Source organism: Ornithorhynchus anatinus, chromosome 9, assembly GCF_004115215.2.
Source record: "Ornithorhynchus anatinus isolate Pmale09 chromosome 9, mOrnAna1.pri.v4, whole genome shotgun sequence".
In the NCBI taxonomy this organism is placed as follows: Eukaryota; Metazoa; Chordata; class Mammalia; order Monotremata; family Ornithorhynchidae; genus Ornithorhynchus; species Ornithorhynchus anatinus.
The window spans coordinates 44615993-44641374 of NC_041736.1; the positions used below are offsets into that span (position 1 = coordinate 44615993).

At 43.3% G+C, this 25382-nt stretch overlaps 1 protein-coding gene across 2 annotated transcripts; it reads right to left on the reverse strand.

Moving 5' to 3' along the window:
• Positions 1-1907: 1907 nt before the first annotated feature.
• Positions 1908-25175, reverse strand: NDUFAF5 (NADH:ubiquinone oxidoreductase complex assembly factor 5). Of its 2 annotated transcripts, XM_029071708.2 has the most exons (11): positions 24892-25175; positions 20325-20365; positions 15556-15619; positions 14669-14716; positions 14476-14579; positions 12651-12690; positions 7898-8095; positions 6742-6802; positions 3686-3769; positions 2183-2265; positions 1908-2028 (listed from the first exon to the last, which is right to left on the reverse strand). In XM_029071708.2, the coding sequence occupies exons 1-11, from the start codon at positions 25114-25116 to the stop codon at positions 1942-1944; spliced, it is 1035 nt and encodes a 344-aa protein (XP_028927541.1). In that variant the 5' UTR covers positions 25117-25175; the 3' UTR covers positions 1908-1941. The 2 variants fall into 2 exon arrangements, with proteins under 2 accessions (XP_028927541.1, XP_028927542.1); XM_029071709.2 differs by lacking the exon at positions 20325-20365 and having other exon boundaries at positions 24892-24910.
• Between the last annotated feature and the right edge of the window lie 207 nt (positions 25176-25382).

Sequence of the window (25382 nt, forward strand, 5' to 3'; positions counted from 1 at the left end):
ATGTTTGGTACCTAGATCCTAACTCATGCCCAGTTTGATGGCTGTGAAGACTCCACCTATATTTTATCTAAAAAAATTACTAAATTCCGTTCTTAGACTAATTTTGAACTATCTTATCCTTGGTACAACCTTAGGGTGAACCACTTGATTTAGTAATGAACATTTAGCCTACTCCACAACCTTTGAAAACATAGGGTATTTACCTGCCACTCTCCAGAAACCTCCACTCAACATGCCTCACAACAGGTATCCAGACAGGCAAGCTAGAGTTGCTTTAGTCTGATATACTTTTCAATTCCAGAAATAACCGACGTACGCTACTTGGAGGGCCAGAATAAGTATGACTTATGGTTCAGTTTCTATATGGAAGGTCTGACAGGTCACAGGAAGCAGAGAAAGGGAGAAGCAATGCAAAGGGAGAAAAACGAAACCATCCCGGTTAGCGAAAACAAAATAAAAGACGGCATATTTGACTTAAAAGCCCAAATGTGATTTTCTTTCCCTCTCCTTTACATGGACTAGAAATCGAAAGACACCCACAAAAGAATTCCACTCAATCATTCCTACCAAGCAGTACTTGTAAAGTAGATGCACATAAGGCAGCGTGGCTCAGCGGAAAGAGCCTGGGCTTCGGAGTCAGAGGTCATGGGTTCGACTCCCGGCTCTGCCACTTGTCAGCTGTGTGACTGTGGGCGAGTCACTTCACTTCTCTGTGCCTGTTACCTCATCTGTAAAATGGGGATTAACCGTGAGCCTCACGTGGGACAGCTGATTACCCTGGATCTCCCCCAGCGCTTAGAACAGTGCTCTGCACATAGTAAGTGCTTAACAAATACCAATATTATTATAATGCAAAGACGAGCAATTTATTTCCCCCCAAGGAATAACGGATTTTAAGACCATTGATGGGAGGCTACTAGAATGTTAATTTTGGCAAAGCACTTGTAAGCCAAGGTGACGGGGTGGAGGTCACATCTGGAGGGGACACTCAGAGATGCTTCAGCTTCTTCCATGCAAATTTCTTTTTATTAGGGACCTGCAACCTAACAGTCTCACCAAAGACAAGGAGAGTAAGTTACCCGACAAATGGACAGTAAAATCTCTTTTTTCAAAACCATCCGTAGTCGTGTACTCTCCTCCGAGGGTAAGAAAACAGCCTGAATTGACTTAAGAAACTATAGTTGTCGAAAATCCATATTTTACGCTAACAAACCCACCGTCTCGTCACTCCTTTAAGTTACACTGCTGCAATACTAACCCACCTTCTACGTCGCTCCTTTGAGCTATACTGCTGCAATACTCCCACGGAAATGAAAAAAGAGCAGGCAGGCACAATAGCTGGAAAACTGTCGGCAGGAAAAATGCTTTTCCGACAATATAGGAACCGATATAAATGATCATATTTGCAGGTGCTTTAATTACAGATAATACCTTCTGCTACAAAAACTGGGAAATGGACCCTAATTCAGAAGAAAGGAAGCACATGAAATTCAGATTGAATTAAATACAGGTATAATAATAAATGTGTTATTCGTTAAATGCTTAAGTGCCAAGCACTGTACTAAGCCCTGGGATAGGTATAGGATAATCAGGTCCCTCTTCGGGCTTCCAGCCTAGGCAGGAGAGAAAACAGGTATTGAACCCCCATTTTGCAGATGATGGAACTGAGGTACAGAGAAGTTACGCATCTTGCCTCTCTCACAACAAATGGTGGAGCAGAGATTAGGATCCAGCTATTCTCACTCCCAGGCCCATGTTCTTACCACTAAGCCACACCGGTACTTTTCAGCTACTGCAACAGAATTTTTGTAATTAACTAATTTACTGCTTCCTACTTCGTTAGTCAATAAGAAAAACATGCCCACTGTTTGAGAACCTTCCCATCCCCAAAAAAGTTTTCATGTTCATAAAACTGGATAAAATATTTATTATGATCAAGTACTATTCTTTCCTTTGTGACACAAGATTATTTATTTTTCCAAGATCTCCAAATGACACCGTTGCAGAACCTCTTACGGCTGGTCTTGCCTGAAAATAAACAAAAAGACAGAATATGTAAAAAAAAATAATAAGATTCTTGAATTTAATGCCTTTAAAGACCAAAAAACCCTCCCCCACTCTATATAAAAACTGAACTAACAATAGAGAACACATTCCGAAGTACTGACTGCATTAGAATTACCTGTGAATCATGGTATTTCCATCCTATCATGTAATAGATCTGAAATGTTGCAGGAACGGAACCATCCTCATTTCCATACATTTCTATCAAAGACAAGAGTACAGTAGGAAAATAAAGAATCGCTAAATGAAGAAATATTCCCTGGTGAAACCAGAAGACCTTGAGGATTTTTTCCTGCCCCAGATTCCTTTGTCATATTGATCCCAGGGATTGGAAGTGGTGAGATCGGAATAGCTGGCAGGAATGGGTAGTGACTGAAAAAATACCAACAAATGACCCACAAAATTACAAACCTACTCGTTATCTTTTCCTAACCTGGGTATTTCTTCTGTTGAGGTTTATCAAGGAGCTAGAGTGACTGCACAGTTCAATGTTCTGGAACTTTAATCCGCATGGAACAAATCTAATTTTAAAGTGACAAGCTAACGTTAATTGGGACTGTCCCGTGCCCCATGAAACTGCCCAATGCAATTTGTGTTTTTCAGAAAGACAGATATTATTGAAGCCACACACCAAAAGAATGGAACCAGCCCCACAGACTATGGCATCATCAGCACGTGCACCTACTTCAGTGATTATATTTTAGGGCTTCTCCGATCGAACATATTGAGTGCTGACTGTGTGCAGAGCACCGTACTAAGTGCTTGGGAGAGTACAATATAACGGAATCGACCGAAACGTTCACTGCCCACAAAAAGCTCAAAGTCTCATTGTAATCCCCAGGTCTACCTTTCCTAAATCTTCGGTTATCCTGGGAGCCTGCAGGATTACTGCAGACTGGCGGAGGGGAAAAGAGGAGAAGGGCGGCCATGAGCACTGACATAAATTCATGCACAGAATGTTCTGCACAGAGGAGGTGCTCATTAAATGAAAAATACTGTCCATGACAACGAGCCACCCCTAGACAGCAGCAGAACATTGGGCAGAGACGGGCCAATTAGGGTGTATTCTTGAAGATGCAATCATACAGGGAACGCCCCCCCCCCCCCCAAACCCATTGGCACAACTTAAAATAACGTTTTTCAGTCCATGTTAAATTGTGCCGAAAGTACGTACAGCAAATCCTCTTGATCTTTGCTGTTTTTGTGCCATTATGAAATTTGGCTTCTATAGTTTTTTAAGCCTGACATTAGATTTCCGCTTGACTTAGACAATAGGTGTTTATTTCTCTACTAACAGATGTTGCAGAACATCACACTTGGACCTTCCTTCAGAAAACAGAGGACAAAAAAACCTTCACTAGGCCCGGAGGATATCTGGTGTCTGCCTTATATCTGTGCGTCAAGATCTGAACGTCAGCCAATTCCAGGGACACCACGCCAAGGGAATGGATAGAGAAAATCAGAGACAAAAGCCAAGATCTAGGAATACGATGAGGCTAAAGAAGAACTGGTTGGGGATATAATGAGAGATGAAACAAACATTTTGTTAGCTGTCACCTGAGTCCTGGGTGGAAGAATTATGGAAACTTCTCTGCCCCAAAATATCAGATTTTACTCTCACCTTGATATATGGCTGCGGCTGCCAACATTGTTTCTCTGTGTAGCAAAGGTTTTCGGTTCCAAGAACAGTTACTCTCTCCCATTCCTAAAAATAGATTTCAGGATTTTGAAATATAGCAAATACCCTGAGGTTTGAATTTCAAAATGTAATCCTATTCTATCATATACAGTGAGCTATCGAGTCCCAATTTTCAATATCGGAGGAGCAGTCATCTAAATCTCTTTAATATTAGTATCCGGTCGGGGTTCTTTGGTGACTCAAAAGTAAGGCTACTTGAAGGCTCTTTTGATGCAATCCAAGGTTACGGAGTCAAACTTGAGGTTGACCCAATGTTTATCATTTAGTGTGCCATGAAAAGTGGAAAATCTCCGGGCAGCCTAAACACATTCATTACAACGACAAATTCCTCTCCTACCCTGACCTTCCCCACATGTTCCTTGATCCTGTACCATCACTGCCGACTTTGGCAGCGAAGGATGACGAGGGGAAGAGAAGCTGTCTCATATGATTTAACTTATCGGGCCGCCCCGCCAAATTCCCAGAATCTCGATCCATTAGTTAATAAAATGTTGACGTTAATGACTAAGTAATAACTGCTAGATATTTCTAAGAGATTTATTTCCTTTGCTTCCAAAATTTAGTTCCAGATCTTCACTTTACAACACTGTCTGCATTCATTCTATCTTTAAGCTTTCTGAACTGCGAGTTAGCAAAAACGGTGCCACTGGTAAAAAAGTAATACGCTTCTTGTATGTGTGAGAACATGATACGCAAGAGCCGGGAAGTACCAAACAATCAATTGTATTTACTGAGTGCGGAACACTGTCCTAAGCACTCGGGAGAATTCGACACAGCACTATGACAGACACATTTCCTGCCACAACAAGCACTATTTGTCTCATTCTCAATAGAGTACTCTATCCAGGGTTGGCAATCACAATTTAAAATAGATGTGAAAAAGGAGAGAGTGACGAGCGACACAAGTGTTTATTAAAGAAAGGTAAAGGGATTGGGACTATTTAGCCTAGGAAAGAAAAGCCTATGAGCTATCCACGGAAAATGTTTATGACGAGGATGCCAACTACACGCTTAACTAAGCGTTGTGAATGCTTAGTGCAGTGTTCTGCACACACAGAAAGGGCTTAAAACCGCTGATTGAGTGATCTGTCTGCAAGTCCAGGCAAACAGGAAGAATGAAAGCCTCCATATTACTGGTTCAAGCAGCCCCTATCACACCCTTCACTGAGACTCTACATCACCCCCACATTACGATGTAGCAGGCACAACAGTCAGCCTATTGCAGATCTCCCAGGAGCTCGGACTCCCCAACTGCACCAAGGGACGTCTATGCAACTTCCGCAGTTACCGGCCTCGCTATTCTCCTACCAGTAGCCAAATTCTACTTGCTTCTCCCTAAGAAGATTGTCTCCTGAGAATCTACTGCCGACAGAGCCGGTTAGAGCCCCGAAACAGGGATGATGGAATAAGGCTCAGTGAGCCGGACTTCTATTCCCTGCTGTGAGAGTTCCAGAAATGGCACAGAGGCAAGGATTTGGAGAATAATGATTGCCATTTCTGAGTCCTGTATTTAATACCAGGATGGAAGAAAAGGTGGGTTTTGCTCCCAAATCACTCTGGTGGGGAATCGAAGGAAGGGAAAGCAGAAAACAGGATTGATGGTAGCCTAGGGAAGGAAACAATGGCCTGAGACATGCTTAACTGCAGTATTAGACAAGCTGTTTTCAGTATTATCGCTTAAAAACTGTACCATCAGCAGCTGCATCAGTAGCACCTCTAAAGGAATAATTTATGTAAACTGGAAAGATAGTAACTAAAACGACAACGATAATCGTGATATGCAAGTGCTTACTATGTGTCAAGCATTATAGTAAGCACTGGGGTAGATCCCAGATAAGCAGATCAGACACAGTCCCTGTCCCACATGGAGCTCTACAGTCTAAGCGGCAGGGATGAACTCGACACTTCAATTAGTAAGTGCTTAATAAATGCCATAATTAGCAGGGTACACATTAGGATCATTAAAGAAAATGATCACACTATTACCCTGAATTTTATCACAAATTCAGATAAAAGAAAAACTAATGAATGTTTAAGACTGTCACAGTGCTTTTAACATAAGTTTCATTTTTTAAGATAAAGACTGTCTAATTTGCTAATGGTTTCACATAAACAATACTTATATGTATTGTCCAAATCAACACTACACTTACCTTAAAACCACTGTGAAAGTCTTCAAAACTTTATCATGCATTTAGCATCAGGTGAGTGCTTGGTTTGTAACACATAATGTCAACAGCCTGGTTTTTTTTTCTGTGAAATAATAATAAATGGCAGCTCAAATGAGACACACCAAACCTAATCTTAAATGCTAATAGTGTCAAATATTTCTCAGAACAATTTTCAATCAATTTAGTTAGCTGGATTTAAGGTCAAGTATTAGAATTTACCGCAGTATTTCTTTTAGAGGTATTCCTGCTGCAGCTACTGGGGAATTACTAAGATAAAATACTTGTGATATAAAGAGCTACATAAATGCTACAGAGTTATAAAGGCAGATTCTTAGCAAATTTAACTTCCCTTTCAAACAGAAAATTGCATCAAATTAACAGAAAAGTATAAAGACAACAAATTATCTAAATGGGTCTACAACTCCTACGAAGCTTCTAGCTCTGCATTAAACTGGCAACACAAAACAGAAGAAATGGACTTTTTCTTACAAATGGGTAACTAATATCTCCTGTGAAATTACCCAACAATTTTCCACTTTATGGCTTACGCAGTAAAATAAAACTATAGTCTAAGACTATTTCTGTTTTTTCCTCCTGCATCTCCAACCTCAAGACATTCAACCGCATTATGTAGGTCAATTTTTCTAAGAAAAGAGCACCAATTTACAAATGTTTCATAATTCCGAAACTGCACTGTCATTTTTGAAACGTTAGCTAGACCAGAATGCTTACTCTTCCTGGTTCCAGCTTAATATGCCCCAAACTGTATTTTTAAAAAAGTGCTCTGAAGATCTGAAAATGCTTTACCTTGTAAATCTTCCATCACCTCAAACATTCCTGGAAAATTGACTTGAATTTCATCGGTATCCTATGGAAAAGGGGAAAAAAAAATTATCTTTATAGTATACAACCATCACCTTCTTAAAATCACATCTCCTCCAAGAGCCCTTCCCATACACGAATCTTTCCCTGTGTGCTTTAGACTTCCGCTTTCAATTGGGCCACCACAGGCCGGGCACAGCCTAGACGGTCCAGCTTTTGTTCACTACACTCACCCAGCTTTAAAAATCTCAGGACAATTTATGCAGAATGTCTTGGAAGATCCCAGGTTATGCCACCCTCGGGGCTAGGTGAATGGCCCTGAGCGGAGAGTATCTTGAGAGGTTTTATAATTTAAGTGAATGACGGTGAAACACTAAACACGTTTGGAGCTTCTTTTGAATTTGTCACAGTTCTAAGGTTGAAAATTCTCAAGGCATGTTGCTACTGAATTGAAAACCTCTTAGGCGGCTGCATCTTATAAATGGGTAGGAGTTTAGCTCTTCCATGGTACTGGGGGAGGGCATTGAAAAGATGACAGCTTTTAACGGAGACAAAATTCCCCCAAATCCCTTGGAACTTTAATCAGGTTACAGTGGAAGCGGTCTTTCCTAGTGGCTTGGGAGTTAGAGGACTGGGTTCCAATCCCAGCCCCACCGCTTATCTGGCCGGGTAACCTTGGGCAAGTCACTTCACCTCTTTGTGCCTCAGTTTCAACATCTGAAAAACGGGGATTACATTCAGAGCGTGAGCCTTGGATGAGAGAGGGACTGTGTACCACCTGCTTATCCTGTATCTACCCTAGTGCCTCTTACAGTGCTTAGCACCTAGTAAGCGCTTGACGAATACTATAATTATTATTACCTGTTCTATTACTACTCATTACTAAAAATAGGAAAGAGCATACTTTGAAAAATAATCAGGTTAGTTTCCAGTCTTGTCGTATAAGCACTAAATTTAAATTCCTACCTGTGGTCCACAAGCAATCTTTTACCAAAACTCCCAACTAAGTATATAAGAATTTTTCTTTAAATACTACCATCGATGTTTGATTTTACCCCATTAAAAGCTGGGAATTTCAAGTTTTTTTAAATGAACTGTGCATTTAACTAGCTACATAATTTGTTTTCAGATTGATAGTTACCACAGTGAGCGTATTAAACCCAGCTCTTCCCAACAAATGTCCTATGTCATTGACAGCAGTAAAAGGAGAAACGTGTGGAGAAAATCCTCCTTCCCTTTCCAGTTCTGCTAACTGCAAAGAGCATCGAAGCTCGTAGAGGGTATCTCCTCCAAACATCGCACCAATAAATACTCCATCTGGCTTCAGGACTTCATGTATCTGGAAAAAAAAAAATACACAAAAAAATAAAAACTCCCTATTCAAAAATCCTTCCTTATTTGTGCACAAAAATATGAAAGCTTTTCATTTCTCACTTTCATTCAAAAGATGGATAAGTTTATTAGTATACCAGATAGTTCAATCAACAAACAGCAACCAATATCTGTCACATGGCTTTCGCATGGCAGTATATCTCTACTACTAAAAAGAAACATTAAATGCCAGGTCACCAGCAGTAAGCCATGGGGATTTTTGGCCCTGTAGTGCTCTCCTTAAGGGGTTTCATGAAAACAGTTCTTTAGCAAAAGAGTCCTACAGGATAGTTCCCCCAAATAAATAATGCAATATGTGTCAATGCGTTCTGGTCCCGAGATGCAAAAAATGGACCCTTCCTCTCCTGTTCGGATAGTGTGCTGCTTTCAGCCCACGTGGTGAGACCCTAGCTCAGCCACCCCACTTCTGCCTCAATGCCCCTCTTCAACCCACCCCAAACATGGGTATTCAAGCCCAGCTTCTCCACTTCGGTGGGCGTTTCGGAAGGAAGCTGGCACGCAGAGTGACGTTAGGCAGATTTAGGCAGCTACTCCTACCTTGTGTGGGATCGGACCTGGCGTAGTACAGAGCAGGTTTTTCTTAATGTTATAGGAGAGCTGACTGTACTTTTTGCAGAACGGTATTTTTTTTAATATATCCAGTGCTGCAGAAAGACATCTTAGGCTACTAGCTCATTATCTATGCTGAAGAGAGCTGTCATTAACTAATGGTACATGGAAATGGGCTTTAATTCCCTAGTCAAGTCAGTCAAAATACTTCCAAGATTGAGAAGAGAGAGAGAAGGGAGATATTTAAGCCGAAGTACGCTTTGTAGGGTAATTCTGACTGTGAAAGAGAGTTCTGTAAGAAACACTAGCATTAAAATTCAGTAACTTGATCACTTCTACTGTCGCCTCTCAAACATTTAGTACTGTGCCTCACTCTTGTCTGTCCCATCGGCTACCTCTTGCTCACACGGCCCTTTCTCCCTACATGGAACTCCCCTGCCTGGAAATCCCCAAGTTCACAGTTTCCTGATCTTCAAATCGCATCTCTTCCAGGAGGTGTTCTCTAATTAATTTCTATTCTTCCCCTGTTATAGCCCCACACCTCTTTGGCACCACCTAGCACCGCTGTATTACTCATAAGCTTCAGCGGCACTTCTACCCCCATATTTTATCATCCTATTTCTAAAGCACTGACTCACGGACATAGCTTTCCTTCTCTCTCCAGTCGGTAAATTACCTAGGTATCTGTCTCCCTTGCTAGAGGAGAAATTTCTGGAAGGCAGGGAGCAATTCTATTTTATTGTACTCTCCCAAGTATTTAATCCAGTGCTTGCAGCTGAAACTCAGTAAGTATGTCAGATCACCAAAAACATTAACCATCAAGACGCTGTAACGCACCGGATGGGCTAAAACCCAGTAGCAAGTAAGAGACTGGCCTACCTGCCCTCTCAGTCGGTCAGTCGTATTTACCCAGTGCTTACTCAGTGAGGAGCACTGTTCTGAGTACTTGGAGAGTGCAATATTTCAGATGCATTCCTTGCCCACAGCTTAGTCAAGAGGGGAGACAGACATTAATATAAACATCATTACAGATATGTACACAAGGGCTGTGGGGTCGGGAGGGGGAATGAATAAAGGGAGGGAGTCAGGGGGACGTAGAAGGCGGTGGGAGAAGAGGGAAGGAGGGCTTAGTAGGGGAAGGCCTCTTGGAGATGTGCCTTAAATAGATTTAAAGGTTATGGAGAGTAATTGTCTGTCGGATATGAAGAGGAGGGACGTCCCGGGCCAGGGTCAGGATGTGAGCGAGAGGTCAGCAGCAAGATAGATGAGACCGAGGTACAGTGAAAAGGTTAGCAGTAGTGGAGCGAAGGGTGCAGGCTGGGTTGGAGCTGGAGAGTAGTGAGGTGAGGTAGAAGAGGGCAAGGTGACTGCTCTACAGCCTGGTTATCCCTTCTCATGGGGGAATAATTGCTACTGGTCACCCTTTCTTGTTTAGGGAAGAATGCCTCCCTCCTGCACATTGTAGATTTCATATTGACACAACTCTACTTCCGGGTCAACTTGATCTTCCCTATAAACCCCAATCACAGCATCATCATCATCATCATCAATGGCATTTATTGAGCATTTGGGAGGGTAAAATACAACAGAGTTGGTAAACACGACCCTTGTCCACAAGCTCGCAGTCTAGACGGGGAGACATAAGTAATTTATAATAAAAAAATGTATAGATGCGTACCTTAGTGCTGTGGGGCAAATATCAAATGTACAGATCCAAGTACATGGACACAGAAGAAGGGAGATGGATCTGAGGAAAAGAACGCTTCTTGGAGAAGATGTAAGAGTAGTGGGTTAGTTCAATGTTTGGAAGTTCTGAGGGAAACTAAAGGAAAAAGAGCTGCCCAGAGTTTAATCTAGAAATATAGGAAAAAGTGGATTTTTTTTTCAGACCAAAAACCTCTTTCCTTACTTTTAGGGGAAAAAAAAGAATTATATAATTTGAGCCGATGATTCACAAGTGGAACCTCTGCAATCCAATACCCTGAGGCATCTACTTCCCCATAAATGAGCTTCTGCAGAAACTGCACGCATAATAAAACTTACTCACCGGGAGAAATGCCATTGATTTACTTATCAGCATAGGCCCAGTGCCTTACTCAATCCTCCATTTTCAAATTTGATGATTTAATCAATGCGCTGGTGAAAGAAAGCTAAGTCTAATAATTTCCTGTTTAAATAATGCTTCGCTGAAACTTTGAACCAATGGAGAAGGAAATAGAAAGGTTAGGAAATTGTACCTTTATGCTTTGTGTTTGTAGGAGAGATTGTAGGGAGTGGATGAAATAGTAGGGAAACATTTTGGGAGGACTGAACTCAGTGCTTAACAACGTCCTCCCCTGGTGAGAGACTAACTCAGGGACTGGCAGTCAGAGTTGGGCAGAGAGAGTTGTGTGCAGAGAGAGTTGGGCAGTTTGTTTGCCAAGAGCTAATTCGACAATTTAAACACATTAATGGAGCTTTGTCGTGCGCGGATGTAATGGAAGCTCATTGTGGGCACGGAATGTGTCTCTTTACTGTTATATTGTGCTCTCCCAAGTGCTTAGTACAGTGCTTTGCACACAGTAAGTGCTCAATAAATGTGACTGAATGAAAGAATAATGTATTATAAAATAATTTATCATTATTATGGTGCTTACACTTATTTTCTCATGGGGCTTTGGAGAGAAAAAGAGAGAGGAAGAGAGAAAGTTTGAGAGAGAGGAGGGGGAAAGAGAGGGGAAGAGACTAAAAGAGAGGGAGAGAGAGAGAGAGAGAAAACATTTCCACTTGTTGTCACTCAGAAAAGGAAAAGGATAGGGAACAAAATTGCAAAGCACCATTCTGGCTACGTGGCCTGTCTGTGTCCGCTTCTTCCCTCTGCCACCCTTTCTGGCTCCCAGGGGTAGGGCAGGCCAGCTAATTCCTGCCCCAAATGCTTTGGGACCAATGTTCGTGTCATTAACCCGAAGAAGATGCTAAGACTCTAGGACAGTCACTCTAACGGAATGAGCGCCTTTGCTTGAGAGCTACATTTAATTCCAAGAAGAGCCAGATACATCTCACAGGCCATAGGTTACCAATCCGTGAACTAACCTATCATTTCTCCTTTCCACTCAGGATGTGTTCTCACTTCTTTTTATTTCTTTCAGACTGTCATTTCTGGTCTAGAATTTGCATCACCAATAGAGACGGTGCTTATTCCTATGTTCCACTACACTCTAAAATATATTAACACAAAATTTCTCATTCAGTACAGAGCTTTGGGGATAACTCAAAATTCTACAGCTAGTTGCTTTGACAGTAAAGCACACAAGCTTTTGAGCCCCTTAGTTTTTTTCCCGGAACACATTATTACTTCTATATCTACTGGATCAGAGAATTTTCCATTTTTTTTTTTTTTTACTGGAGGCCAATTTTCTCTTCTCCTTATCACCTAAGTGTATGGGTTCATTTTTCACTTCTAATTTCTATTCATATACTTTTCCTCAACAAGATTCTTTGAGAATCTAGTCTGGTCCATTCCCACAATTAAACTAAAAATGAGATCCAACTAAAAAATGAGATCCAATGTTCAAAACAGGTATTATTTTCATTTAAATAGGGACTACCTTGTGGCCCCTAAGATGAGGGGGAAAAAAAACACACCCAACTCTGGGCAACCGAACTAGAATTTTATCAGTTTACTATGAAGAATCAATTCCAGTTAACATCTTAAATTGAAGATCATCCTACAAGGGTGTGAATGCTAAGTCAGTATTACCTCTAGTTTGAATGCTTTGCAGATTTTGTTTATATCATAAATTTTCATATCAATTTCCCATAAGATTCTGAAAATATAGTACTGCAAAGACTATTTTCTATAAAATTTAATATTACTGACGATATTTCCTCACCTGTTTAAATGTTTATCGAAAGTACGGTACCGCAAAGACTATTTTCTATAAAATTTAATATTACTGATGATATTTCCTCACCTGTTTAAATGCTCGAGGAAGGTCATTCACCCAGTGCAAACTAAAACATAAATATGTATAGATTGTTAATTTGATGATTAAAAATAATTTGAGTAAAAATAAAATGACTTTTGAATTATGGCACTTTAGAAAATAGAAAAAGGGTAGGAAAGGCATTTTGGACCTATTCATACTTTTTAAAGTCTCAAATCCCTGAATATAAAGTTTCAAGATTTTGACTAGGAACTTATGCTGCCATCTAATTGTATTCAGGATCATTCTGCTTAAATGACTATCCAGATTGAGTGCCTTTCTCCAGTCTGCTTCTCCATTCTGTCTCATGGAACCAGGGTAGGAAAAGGAAACTCATTTCAAACGCTACAGGAGGCAATCTAGTCAAAATAACTAGCACAGCATAAGAATCCTGGCCCTGCTTCAATGGAAAGAGTGAAGGAAGGTATGGTAATTTAGTTGTTTACGGTTTTATTTTTATTCATTTAAAACTATTGTTAATTTCATCATCTGACCTAGCTACCCTATTCAAAACCCAAGCACGAAGTTTCATTTCTTCACTTAAAGTGACAAAAATTGAATTTTACAACAAATGACCAGACTAACCCTTAAAGTTACGTCTAAAGACAGTAAGCGTGGTTTCTCTCCAAACGACATTTAAATGTACTACATGGAACTAGCATCAAAATTATTGTAGTTATTTGAATAGGCTTGCCACATCTTTGCTGCATACAGCTGTATATGGTCTTCAAAATACAGGAATATAAAGCCCAGCAAGTTAAAAAATATAAAAAGTGAGGCTCAATATAATAGCATGATATTAATAACAACAACTATATTTGTTAAGCCTTACTATGTCCAAAGCACTGTTGTAAGCGCTGGCATAAATTCAAAGTGATCAAGTTGGACACACTCCCTGTTGCACTTGGGGTTCACAGTCTTAATTCCCATTTTACAGATGAGGTAACTGAGGCACAGAAAAGCCAAATGACAATAATAATAATAATAATGTTATTTTTAAGTGCTTACTATGTGCCAAACACTCCTCTAATCACTGGGGGAGATACAAGGTAATCAGGCTGTCCCGTGTGGGGCTGTCTTAATCCCCATTTTACAGATGAGGCAACTGAGGCACAGAGAAGTTAAGTAATTTGTCCAAAGTCACACAGCTGACAAGTGGTGGAGCGGGATTAGAACCCACAACTTCCGACTCCTAAGTCCGGGCTCTTTCCACTGAGCCACGTTGCTTCCCAAGGTCACCCAAAAGAAAAGTGGTGGAGCCAGGATTAGAACTCACACTCTCTGTCTCTCAAGCCTGTGTTCTAGGCCATGATACTTCATAAATCAAATTAATCAGACAGAACTGCCAAAACATTACCCAGACCCAAAACTTAGAGAATATACGTAACTACTGAGAAAGGCATTCAGCAAGAAAATCCCAAGCAAATTGTTTTCCTTCTGTGTCCTACTTTTTCCAGGTAGGAATTATACTAACATTATTTTATCTAGTCTCATATAAATGTGCGAGAGCATACACTCACCACTCCTAGGGAATATTAAATTCCAAAAATAAAACAGAGTGGTTTGTTTTTCAATACCTTGCTGGTCATCCAGGAAAATAAAAAGCAAATTTTGATTTGTTTTTACATTAGTTCTACACATTTTTTAATAACCCACAAGTGTTCAAGCAAGAAAACATGAGATTTGCCTCCCATAGAATATTTTGTATTTATTAATAATTTATAGATTGACTGCCTTGTTCACCACACAATATTAAACGTGAGAAAAGCTGTAAAAAAAATTCACAGAGGAAAAATAGCAAAATCTAACATACCTTAAACTGCTAACTACAAGATCAAATGTATTTTCTTTGAAAGGAAGAAATTCTTCATCAGCTAAAACACTGACAGTAGAAATTTCTGTTTTCACAGCATTTTTCTACAAAAAAAAAAGTTGTATTCCTTTTATAAATACGTCTCCTAGGATGATAAAAGTGAAACCCATACAAGTTATATAAGGCCACCTACCAAAGCATTTTTGGAAATATCAACTTGGAAAAACTTTCCGACCGTCTCCTGAAATAAAATAAGATTGATCCAGTTAAACTTGATTTCCACTTGTAAAAGTGTTGTAGTAATATTTTCAGAATGAAATATTTAGACAAAACCTTGCAAACAGCTTAATGTTCTAAATTACCCAGCATTCTTAAATTATGTATGTCTTTAAAAACAGCATACACTATTATTTGAAAATATGTTTGCTATGTCTATGTTAATGAGTTATTTTTCAAAATGGTTCCTTGGGGTTTTTTAAAGAAAAGTCTCTATAAAAATCCAATGAAAATGTACATCCTTATAAGGACAGGTACTGCCCCCACAATTAGAATCTAACAAAGGAGAACTTATGTTCAAGAAGACAAAAGGATTACTACTCAAATGATCAAGTGACTACTTTTCTCAAGACAGAAGATAACACAATGGGATTTTCATGTCACTTTTTCCATCTAATCTGGAAGTAGAGATTTGGAAATTTGATTTCTTGGACATTTATAAACTACAAATGCACTGAACAGGCTTGCTATATTGCATAACATGTAAGATAAATTCACAATCGTTAAAAAATCTGATAAAATTAGAATCACTTTTATAGGGAAGATATAATCAATCCTGAATTATCTGTGAGAAGGAAATGGGAAATGCCGACTTTCAGAGAGCAAAGGGTAAATCTGGGGAGGATGATGTATAAGGAAAGAGTGATTCCACACTTTCATGAAAACATAGCAGGTTTATACTCAGTAAAGCAAACACAAAAACGAACAGTAATAAGCTAAATGGTAAGATTGCAAATGTTGTTCTTAATATAAAACTTTCAGTGGCCATAATTAATAAAAAATTAACTAAAGATGCACAGATACCTTGTTTAAGTGCTGGGCTATGTAGCCTCTTCCACTACCGACATCCAAAGCAAGAGGAAAGTCTCTAAGAAAAAATTATAATAGCACAATTATAATAATGCAATGTTTGCTACGGCTCCATTCATTCAATTCAATAGTATTTATTGAGCGCTTACTATGTGCAGAGCACTGTACTAAGCGCTTGGGATGAACAAGTCGGCAACAGATAGAGACGGTCCCTGCCGTTTGACGGGCTTACGGTCTGATCGGGGGAGACGGACAGACGAGAACAATGGCACTAAACAGCGTCAAGGGGAAGAACATCTCGTAAAAACAATGGCAACTAAATAGAATCGAGGCGATGTACAATTCATTAACAAAATAAATAGGGTAACGAAAATATATACAGTCGAGCGGACGGGTACAGTGCTGTGGGGATGGGAAGGGAGAGGTGGAGGAGCAGAGGGAAAAGGGGAAAATGAGGCTTTAGCTGCGGAGAGGTAAAGGGGGGATGGCAGAGGGAGTAGAGGGGGAAGAGGAGCTCAGTCTGGGAAGGCCTCTTGGAGGAGGTGATTTTTAAGTAAGGTTTTGAAGAGGGAAAGAGAATCAGTTTGGCGGAGGTGAGGAGGGAGGGCGTTCCGGGACCGCGGGAGGACGTGACCCAGGGGTCGACGGCGGGATAGGCGAGACCGAGGGACGGCGAGGAGGTGGGCGGCGGAGGAGCGGAGCGTGCGGGGTGGGCGGTAGAAAGAGAGAAGGGAGGAGAGGTAGGAAGGGGCAAGGTGATGGAGAGCCTCGAAGCCTAGAGTGAGTTTTTGTTTGGAGCGGAGGTCGATAGGCAACCACTGGAGTTGTTTAAGAAGGGGAGTGACATGCCCAGATCGTTTCTGCGGGAAGATGAGCCGGGCAGCGGAATGAAGAATAGACCGGAGCGGGGCGAGAGAGGAGGAAGGGAGGTCAGAGAGAAGGCTGACACAGTAGTCTAGCCGGGATATAACGAGAGCCCGTAATAGTAAGGTAGCCGTCTGGGTGGAGAGGAAAGGGCGGATCTTGGCGATATTGTAGAGGTGAAACCGGCAGGTCTCGGTAACGGATAGGATGTGTGGGGTGAACGAGAGGGACGAGTCAAGGATGACACCGAGATTGCGGGCCTGCGGGACGGGAAGGATGGTCGTGCCATCCACGGTGACGGAGAAGTCTGGGAGCGGACCGGGTTTGGGAGGGAAGACGAGGAGCTCAGTCTCGCTCATGTTGAGTTTTAGGTGGCGGGCCGACATCCAGGTGGAGACGTCCCGGAGGCAGGAGGAGATGCGAGCCTGAAGGGAGGGGGAGAGGACAGGGGAGGAGATGTAGATCTGCGTGTCATCTGCGTAGAGATGGTAGTCAAAGCCGTGAGAGCGGATGAGTTCACCGAGGGAGTGAGTGTAAATGGAGAACAGAAGAGGGCCAAGAACTGACCCTTGAGGAACTCCAACAGTTAAAGGATGGGAGGGGGAGGAGGCTCCAGCGTAGGAGACCGAGAATGATCGGCCAGAGAGGTAAGAGGAGAACCGGGAGAGGACAGAGTCCGTGAAGCCAAGGTGAGATAAGGTATGGAGGAGGAGGGGATGGTCGACGGTGTCAAATGCAGCAGAGAGGTCAAGGAGGATCAGAATGGAGTAGGAGCCGTTGGATTTGGCAAGAAGGAGGTCACGGGTGACCTTAGAGAGAGCAGTCTCGGTAGAGTGGAGGGGACGGAAGCCAGATTGGAGGGGGTCTAGGAGAGAATGGGAGTTAAGGAATTCTAGGCTCCAAAAATGCTTTTCTTTAAAATACTGAAAAAATGACTGAGGAACAACTAAATCTTTCCCAATGTTCTCAATCTGACATGTGGAGAGTCTAGCTGTCACCATCATTAGATGGAGAAATTTTAAGTTTTTCTAAGTGTAAATTGTGGTTTTCTGTCAGATTATGTTTAGAGCTTCCCATTTCTGGAATACCTCCCAACTGCTCAAGTGTGACTCTTGGAAAGCTCATTAACTCTTTCAATCTACTGCTAGTCTGTTCAGGGAATCAGAGGCATAATTTATTATATGGTGAATTCTCTTCAAAAAAGGCCTTAATATTCTTTCAGGAAGTTATTTTTGCACTAGGAATTGCTTCTCCTCATTAAAACTAAAAACTTTTCTGGAGTATAACTTCTGGGTAGGGGATCATCTCCAGGAGGCAGGGCTGGCTGCATATCTTCTGATCCTCCCAAGAGGGCCAAAGCCTGGGACATTCAAGATAGTGCCTGACAGAGCCCTCATCAAGACATCCAACTTGGAAGCAGAGCCTCCGCCAACCCGCCGGTGCAGGAGCAGGGGCCACCTTGAGGGTTTTTTTTTTTTTAATGGAAAGCCTCTGCTTCCACCTCCCTCCCACAATCTCCCAAAACAGTGGAATCTATCCAGGCTCAGCTCTCTCCACCTTGGGGAAGGCGGGTGGGCGGGGGATATTCCCAAAACATAAACGTCTTCTGGTATAACCCGTCAACCAAATTGAAGCGAGTAGATTTTGTAAATGGATCAATCGATGGTATTTACTGAGCGCTCAAATGCGCGCGGAGCACTGTATCATGCACTTGGGAAAGTACAACAGAGTTGGTAGAACTGATCTCTGCCCACAAGAAGCTTGCTGACACAGTTCTCTCCTGGTTCTCTTCTTACCTCCATGGCTGATCCTATTCAATCTTGTTCACCCTGGCTTTCTCTGTCTGACACTCCCTGACTGTGAGTGTCCCTCAAGGATCAATTCTGGGTTCCCTGGTCTTCTCGATTTACACCCATTATCTTGGGCACCAAACTGTTCCCACGGTTTGATCTCCCACCTCAATGCAGGTAGTTAGGCCCATACCTAGCTACCCCGGCCTCCCCTTTCCTTGCAGTCTTGCAGTCTTTCCTGCTGCCTGAGAACCTCTACATTTATGTCCTCCTGGTAACTCAATCTCAATATGCCCCAAACTGGATTCCTCATGTTCACTCCCAGATTCTCTTCTCCATCTACCTTTCCCATTACAGGTGACAATACCACAATCCTGACCGTCTCCAAATCCATAATCTTACATCACCCTTGGCTCCTCCCTCCTTAAATCCCTTTTTCAACCCCCACAGAGAAGCGGCGTGGCTCAGTGGAAAGAACAAGGGCTTGGGAGTCAGAGGTCATGGATTCGAATCCCGGCTCTGACACCTGTCAGCTGTGTGACTGTGATCCGGTCACTTAAGGTGGGCCTCAGTTACCTCATCTGTAAAATGGGGATTAAGACTATGAGCCTCATGTGATTACCCTATATACCCAGTGCTTAGCACAGTGCTCTGCACATACATAGTAAGCTCTTAACAAATACCAACATTATTATTATTATATTTAATTCTTCACAAATTCCCATCATTTCCTCCTCCACATCTCCAGAAGCCAAGCCACCACGAGGTCCGGGCACTGGTTATATTTCAGCTTGAACAGCGTACCGGTTCTGCCAATCTTCCAAGCCCCTTTCAATCAACACTTCACTGTGTTACCTATTTTTCTCAAATATAATTCTGCCCACATGTCACCACTACTTAAAAACCCCTAAAGATTGCTCACTCCCCCCAACGCCTGGCCAACAACTTTAAGCCAGGCGATCAGTCCCGCCCTCCTACTTATCCATGCTCTTCTCCCTCCTACTCCACAGCCTGCACTCTTAGTTACCCTCCAACTCATTCTCTATGCCTCATGTTCATCTCTCCTGCTACTGACCCTTGTTCATGCTCTTCTGCCTGGACCTCCTTCCCCCTTCACATCAGAAAGTCTATTGGTCTTGAAATCGCATCTCCTCCAGCTGACTTTTAATCTTCCCAATCCTAACACATTCCACATATCGATTTATGTTCCCTACTGATTATTACTTCTTTTTCCTACCTCTACTTTCTTTCAGTGTTTGTCTCCCATCAGGACTGTTGAGGACAGAAAGATTATCTACTGTAGTCTCTCAAGGGCTTATCACAGTGTTCTGCATACATTAGGAGTTCAAAAAGGCTACTGGTTGCATGGGATTAATTACAGTATCAAATTCAGTAAAACAACAATGAGTGGCAAGAGCGTGAAGCATTTTAAGAACTTATACAGAAAAACAACAGTTGTAGTGGTATCTTCAAACCACCCAACTCCAACCCATTAAATTCCATTGAATCAACAGTTACTATAACAATTTTTCCATAATATGAAGCTTTTTGAAATCATAACTACCAAACTATAGCAGAAATTACTGAAAGTGCTTAAGAAATGCAATAATGCACTACAGGTCATACCATAAGTCATTTTCAAGAACAAAGTTAGATTCGAGTCTCATGAAGACCAATCCGGTACACTTGCTCTTATTAAACTCCTAAAGGCTACAGATCACGATTCCATCTTGCTAAAATAATTTTCGTTCAATAGTCTCTGAACTCAATGTGTCAAGCATCCTATCGCATTCAATATAGTTTGATGATGAATGAATTTCAGCAGGATCCATTCACCATTTCCCTTACCTTACCACTTTTGTGATAATATTTCTGCTTTTATTAATACTCAACAGGAATACATAATTCTGTTATAAACCTAAAAGGATGATTTAAATAGTATAATTCAACCTTCACTTAGATATGTGTAAGAATCAACTGATAGAGTAAAACCAAAGCTACAAAAATAACCTGCATAATATATACGCTGTCAGCATTCAGAGTCAATACGCTATTTAATATTCAGGAGAGGCCTAAAGAATATACCTTGTAAACTGACGATCCACTTACCTGGCTATATCATACACACGGTCTGCCACCTGGCCACCAACCTGCAGGGTTGCAAATTACTAAAATGTAAGCAACATAAGATGACATATTACCGTTGCAATAAAAAAATCACTTTCTGCAGACTCAGTGGCAAATACTTTAAAATCCCTTGTCTTTTTGCACATTAATAATTTTTAAATCACTCTTTTCAAGTAAAAGTGAGATTCTTTCCTCTCCAAATGCACAGTTTCTCTTGTAAACAAAACAGACTCTCCTTACCGATGAAAAGGTACTCAGGTAAACATATCAAACATGTTTTGGGCGCCTTGCGGGACGGGGTCCATGTCTAATTTGCATATGCTTTCCCCCAGCGTTTAGTACAGTGTTCTGCAAACTCGAAGCACTTCAATAAATTCGACTGATTACGTAACCGTCGTCGGCAGGGATTGTCTCTATTGCTGTGTTGTACTTTCCAAGCGCTTAGTAGAGTGCTCTGTACCGATAGTGCTCAGTACGACTGAACGAATGTACGACATATAATTTACATTATGGATGTGACTAGTTAATGATAAGAATAGTATCACCATTATAGAGAAACCACTAACTCCTGGCTTCCTCCCTTTCCTCTGACAAAGGAATTTAGCCTTCTCACCAAATCAAGTCCCTTGCTTTCTTCAAAACTACAACAGAAACCCAGTTCTTTCCCATCTTCCCACGTTAACTCACACCCACCACTCTAGCAAAATCATAATGCATTGCGGGACAGAGACTACGTCCAACCTAATTACCCAGCCTTATCTACCCCAGGGCTCAGAACAGTGCTTGACACATAGCGCTTAAAAAATATCATTTACATATGTTTCTAAGAGACTTTTGGCTTCAGTCATTTATGCTCTTACATTGGGGGTGGGGGATGTTTGGACTACATTCTTATAGTATCACCTTGAATATTATTAATAATATGGTATTTCTTGAGCACTTACTATGTGCCAAGCACTGTTCTAAGCACTAGGGTAGATACCAGGTAATCAGGTTGTCCCACATGGGGCTCACAGTCTTAATCTCCATTTTATAGATGAGGTAACTGAGGCCCAGAGAAGTGAATAGACTTGCCCAAAGTCACAGAGCTGATCAGTGGCGGAGCCGGAGTCAGAACCCACCACCTACTTGTCTTTTTTGTTGTCTGTCTCCCCTGTGGGCCCGTTGTTGGGTAGGGATCGTCTCTATCTGTTGCCGAATTGTACTTTCCAAGCGCTTAGTCCAGTGCTCTGCACAAGGTAAGCGCTCAGTAAATACAATTGAATGAATATGGGATAATCTGGTTGTCCCATATGGGGCTCACAGTCTTAATCCCCATTTGACAGATGAGGTAACTGAGGCCAGGGGAAGTAAAGTGACTTGCCCAAAGTCACACAGCTGACAAGTGGCGGAGGTGGAATTAGAACCCATGACCTCTGACTCCCAAAGCCGGGCTCTTGCCACTAAACCCCGCCACTTTGGCGAGGAAAGCCACAATAAACTGCAGCTTTCTCCCGCGGAGGGACCGCCTGCGGGACTGGACCGGACCCGGATTATCTTTTTACAGAAATGCTCTGGGCAACACAGAAGCAGCAGAGCTCAGTGGCAAGAGCCCAGACTTCGGACCCAGAGGATGTGGGTTCTAATCCTGGTTCCTCCACTCCACTGTTGTGTGGCCTTAGGCAAGCCATTTAACTTTTCTGTGCCCCAGTTCCCTCATCTGTAAAATGGGGAGGAAGACTGTGAGCCCCACGTGGGCCAAGCTCATTGCCTGGGGAAGCAGCACAGCTCAGTGGAAAGAGCCCGGGCTTGGGAGTCGGAGGTCATGGGTTTGAATCCTGGCTCTGCCACTTGTCAGCTCTGTGACTGTGGGCAAGTCACTTAACTTCTCTGGAGCTCAGTTCCCTCATCTGTAAAATGGGGATGAAGACTGTGAGCCTCATGTGGGACGATCTGATTACCCTGTATCTACCCCAGCGCTTAAAACAGTGCTCTGCACACAGTAAGCACTTAACAAATACCAACATTATTATTATTGTGTCTACCCCAGTGCTTAAAACAGTGCTCTGCACATAGTAAGCACTTAACAAATACCAACATTATTATTATTGTGTCTACCCCAGTGCTTAGAACACTGCTTGTTCCACAGTAAGCGCTTAACAAATACCAACATTATTAACTTCCCTGTGCCTCACTTACCTCATCTGTAAAATGGGGATGAAGACTGTGAGCCCCACGTGGGACCACCTCATTGCCTAGTGTCTACCCCAGCGCTTAGAACAGTGCTTGGTGCATAGTAAGCGCTTAACAAATATGACAATTATTATCATCATGTCACTCCCCTCCTCACAAACCTCCAGTGGTAGTCTATCCACCTTCGCCTGAAGCAAAAACTCCTCACTCTAGGCTTGGAGGGTTTCCATCACCTTGCCCCCTCCTACCTCACCTCCCTTCTCTGTTTCCGCTGCCCACCCCGCACGCTCCGCTCCTCTGCCGCCCACCTCACCGTCCCCCGCTCTCGCCTATCCCGCCGTCGACCCCGGCCCACGTCCTCCCGCGGTCCTGCAATGCCCTCCCTCCTCACGTCTGCCAAACTACCTCTCTTCCCCTCTTCAAAGCCCTACTGAGAGCTCACCTCCTCCAGGAGGCCTTCCCACAGCCCTTCCCTTTTCCCTCTGCTCCCCTTCCCCATTCCCTCCCTCTGCTCCCTCCCCACAGCACTTGTCTATATTTATATATATTATTTATTACTCTATTTTGTTAATGATATGCAAATATCTATGACTATCTTGATGGTATTGACACCTGACTACTTGTTTCGTTGTGTTGTCTGTCTCCCCCTTCTAGACTGTGAGCCCGTTATTGGACAGGGATTGTCTCTGTTGCTGAATTGTACTTGCCAAGCGCTTAATACAGTGCTCTGCACACAGTAAGCGCTCAATAAATACTACTGAATGAAAGATGATCTGTATATATCTATGATTCTATTTATCTTGATGGCATTGACACCTACTTATTTTGCTGTCTTCCCCATTCAGACTGTAATAATGTTGGTATTTAAGCGCTTACTATGTGCCGAGCACTGTTTAAGCACTGGGGTAGACACAGGGAAATCAGGTTGTCCCACGTGGGGCTCACGGTCTTCATCCCCATTTTACGGATGAGGTAACTGAGGCACCGAGAAGTGAAGTGACTTGCCCAAAGTCACACAGCCGACAAGTGGCCGAGCCGGAATTCGAACCCATGACCTCTGCCTCCAAAGCCCGTGCCGTTTCCACTGAGCCACGCTGCTTCTCTGTGACCCCGTCATCAGGCAGGGCAGGGATTGCATCACCTGTTGCCAAACTGGACTTGCCAAGCGCTTAGTCCAGTGCTTTGCACACAGTACGCGCTCAATGAATGACGATCTGTATCTATGATTCTATTTATCTTGATGGTATTGACGCCTACTTGTTTTCTGTTGTCTGTTTCCCGCCCCCCTTCTAGACTGTGAGCTCATCGTTGGGCAGGGACCGTCTCTCTCTGCTGCCGAATTGTACAGTCCAAGCGCTTAGCCCAGTGCTCTGCACACAGTAAGCGCTCGATAAATACGGTAAATCCGGTGCTCTGCACACGGTAAGGGTCCGATAAATACGGTAAATCCGGGGCTCTGCACAGAGTACAATCGAAGCGCTTAGTGCAGTGCTCTGCACACAGTAAGGGCTTGATGAACACGGTAAATCCAGGGCTCTGCACACTGTACAATCGAAGCGCTTAGTTTAGTGCTTTGCACACAGTAAGCGCTCGATAAATACGGTAAATCCGGTGTTGTGTATACAGTAAGCGCTCGATAAATACGAAGCTCTAGCACACAGTACTCTCGAGGCACTTAGCCCAGTGCTCTGCATAGAGCAAGCCCTTGATAAATACGGTAAATCCGGTGCTCTGCACACGGTAAGGGTCCGATAAATACGGTAAATCCAGGGCTCTGCACAAAGTACAATCGAAGCGCTTAGTCCAGGGCTCTGCACACAGTAAGGGCTCGATAAATACGGTAAATCCGGTGCTCTGCACACGGTAAGGGTCCGATAAATACGGTAAATCCAGGGCTCTGCACAAAGTACAATCGAAGCGCTTAGTCCAGGGCTCTGCACACAGTAAGGGCTCGATAAATACGGTAGGTCCAGGGCTCTGCACACTGTACAATCGAAGCGCTTAGTTCAGTGCTCTGCACAGTAAGCGCTCGATAAATACGGTAAATCCGGTGCTCTGCACACGGTAAGGGTCCGATGAATACGCTAAATCCAGGGCTCTGCACAAAGTACAATCGAAGCGCTTAGTCCAGGGCTCTGCACACAGTAAGCGCTCGATAAATACTGTTAATCCGGTGCTCTGCACCTGGTAGGGGTTGGATAAATACGGTAAATCTGCCGTTTTGCCCACGGCGAAAGGTTCGATAAATACGGTAAACGCGATGCTCCGCACACAGGCCATTCGAAGCGCTTAGTCCAGTGCGGCGCAGACGGTAATTGCTGGTTAAAGAGGGTAAATCCGGGGTGCAAGAAGTTCGGGGGGGGGGGGGGGGTCTGACCTCCTCCCTGAGGTAGTCGTACTGCACGCAGTCGGGCTGCCGGGCCGCCCAGTCCTTCTGCTTCCTCTTCAGCTCCCGGTCGAAGAGGTTGACCGCCGCCGGGGAGGAGGAGGAGGCGAAGGCCAGGGTCCCTGGGCCGAGGGGCCGGGGAGGAGGAGAAGGACGAAGGGGACGGACCCGCGGCCGCAAGCTCAGGCCCCACAGCGGCCCCGCCGCCCGCAGCATGGCCGCCGGACACCGGCCTTCGCCGGCCGGGGGACCTGCTGCGCATGCGCGGTCGACACCGCCCGGGGGGTCCGGGCGCATGCGCGGTCGACCCCCTCCCACACCCCGGGAGGGGCGCACCTTGCGCATGTGCGGCCGAGGCTCTCACCCCCCCTCCCACCGCCGGAGGGGCCAACCTTGCGCATGTGCGCCCGACGCCACCCCGCCCCGTGGGGAGCGGAGCTTGCGCATACGCGGACACCTCCTGGTAGGTCGTGCGCATGCGC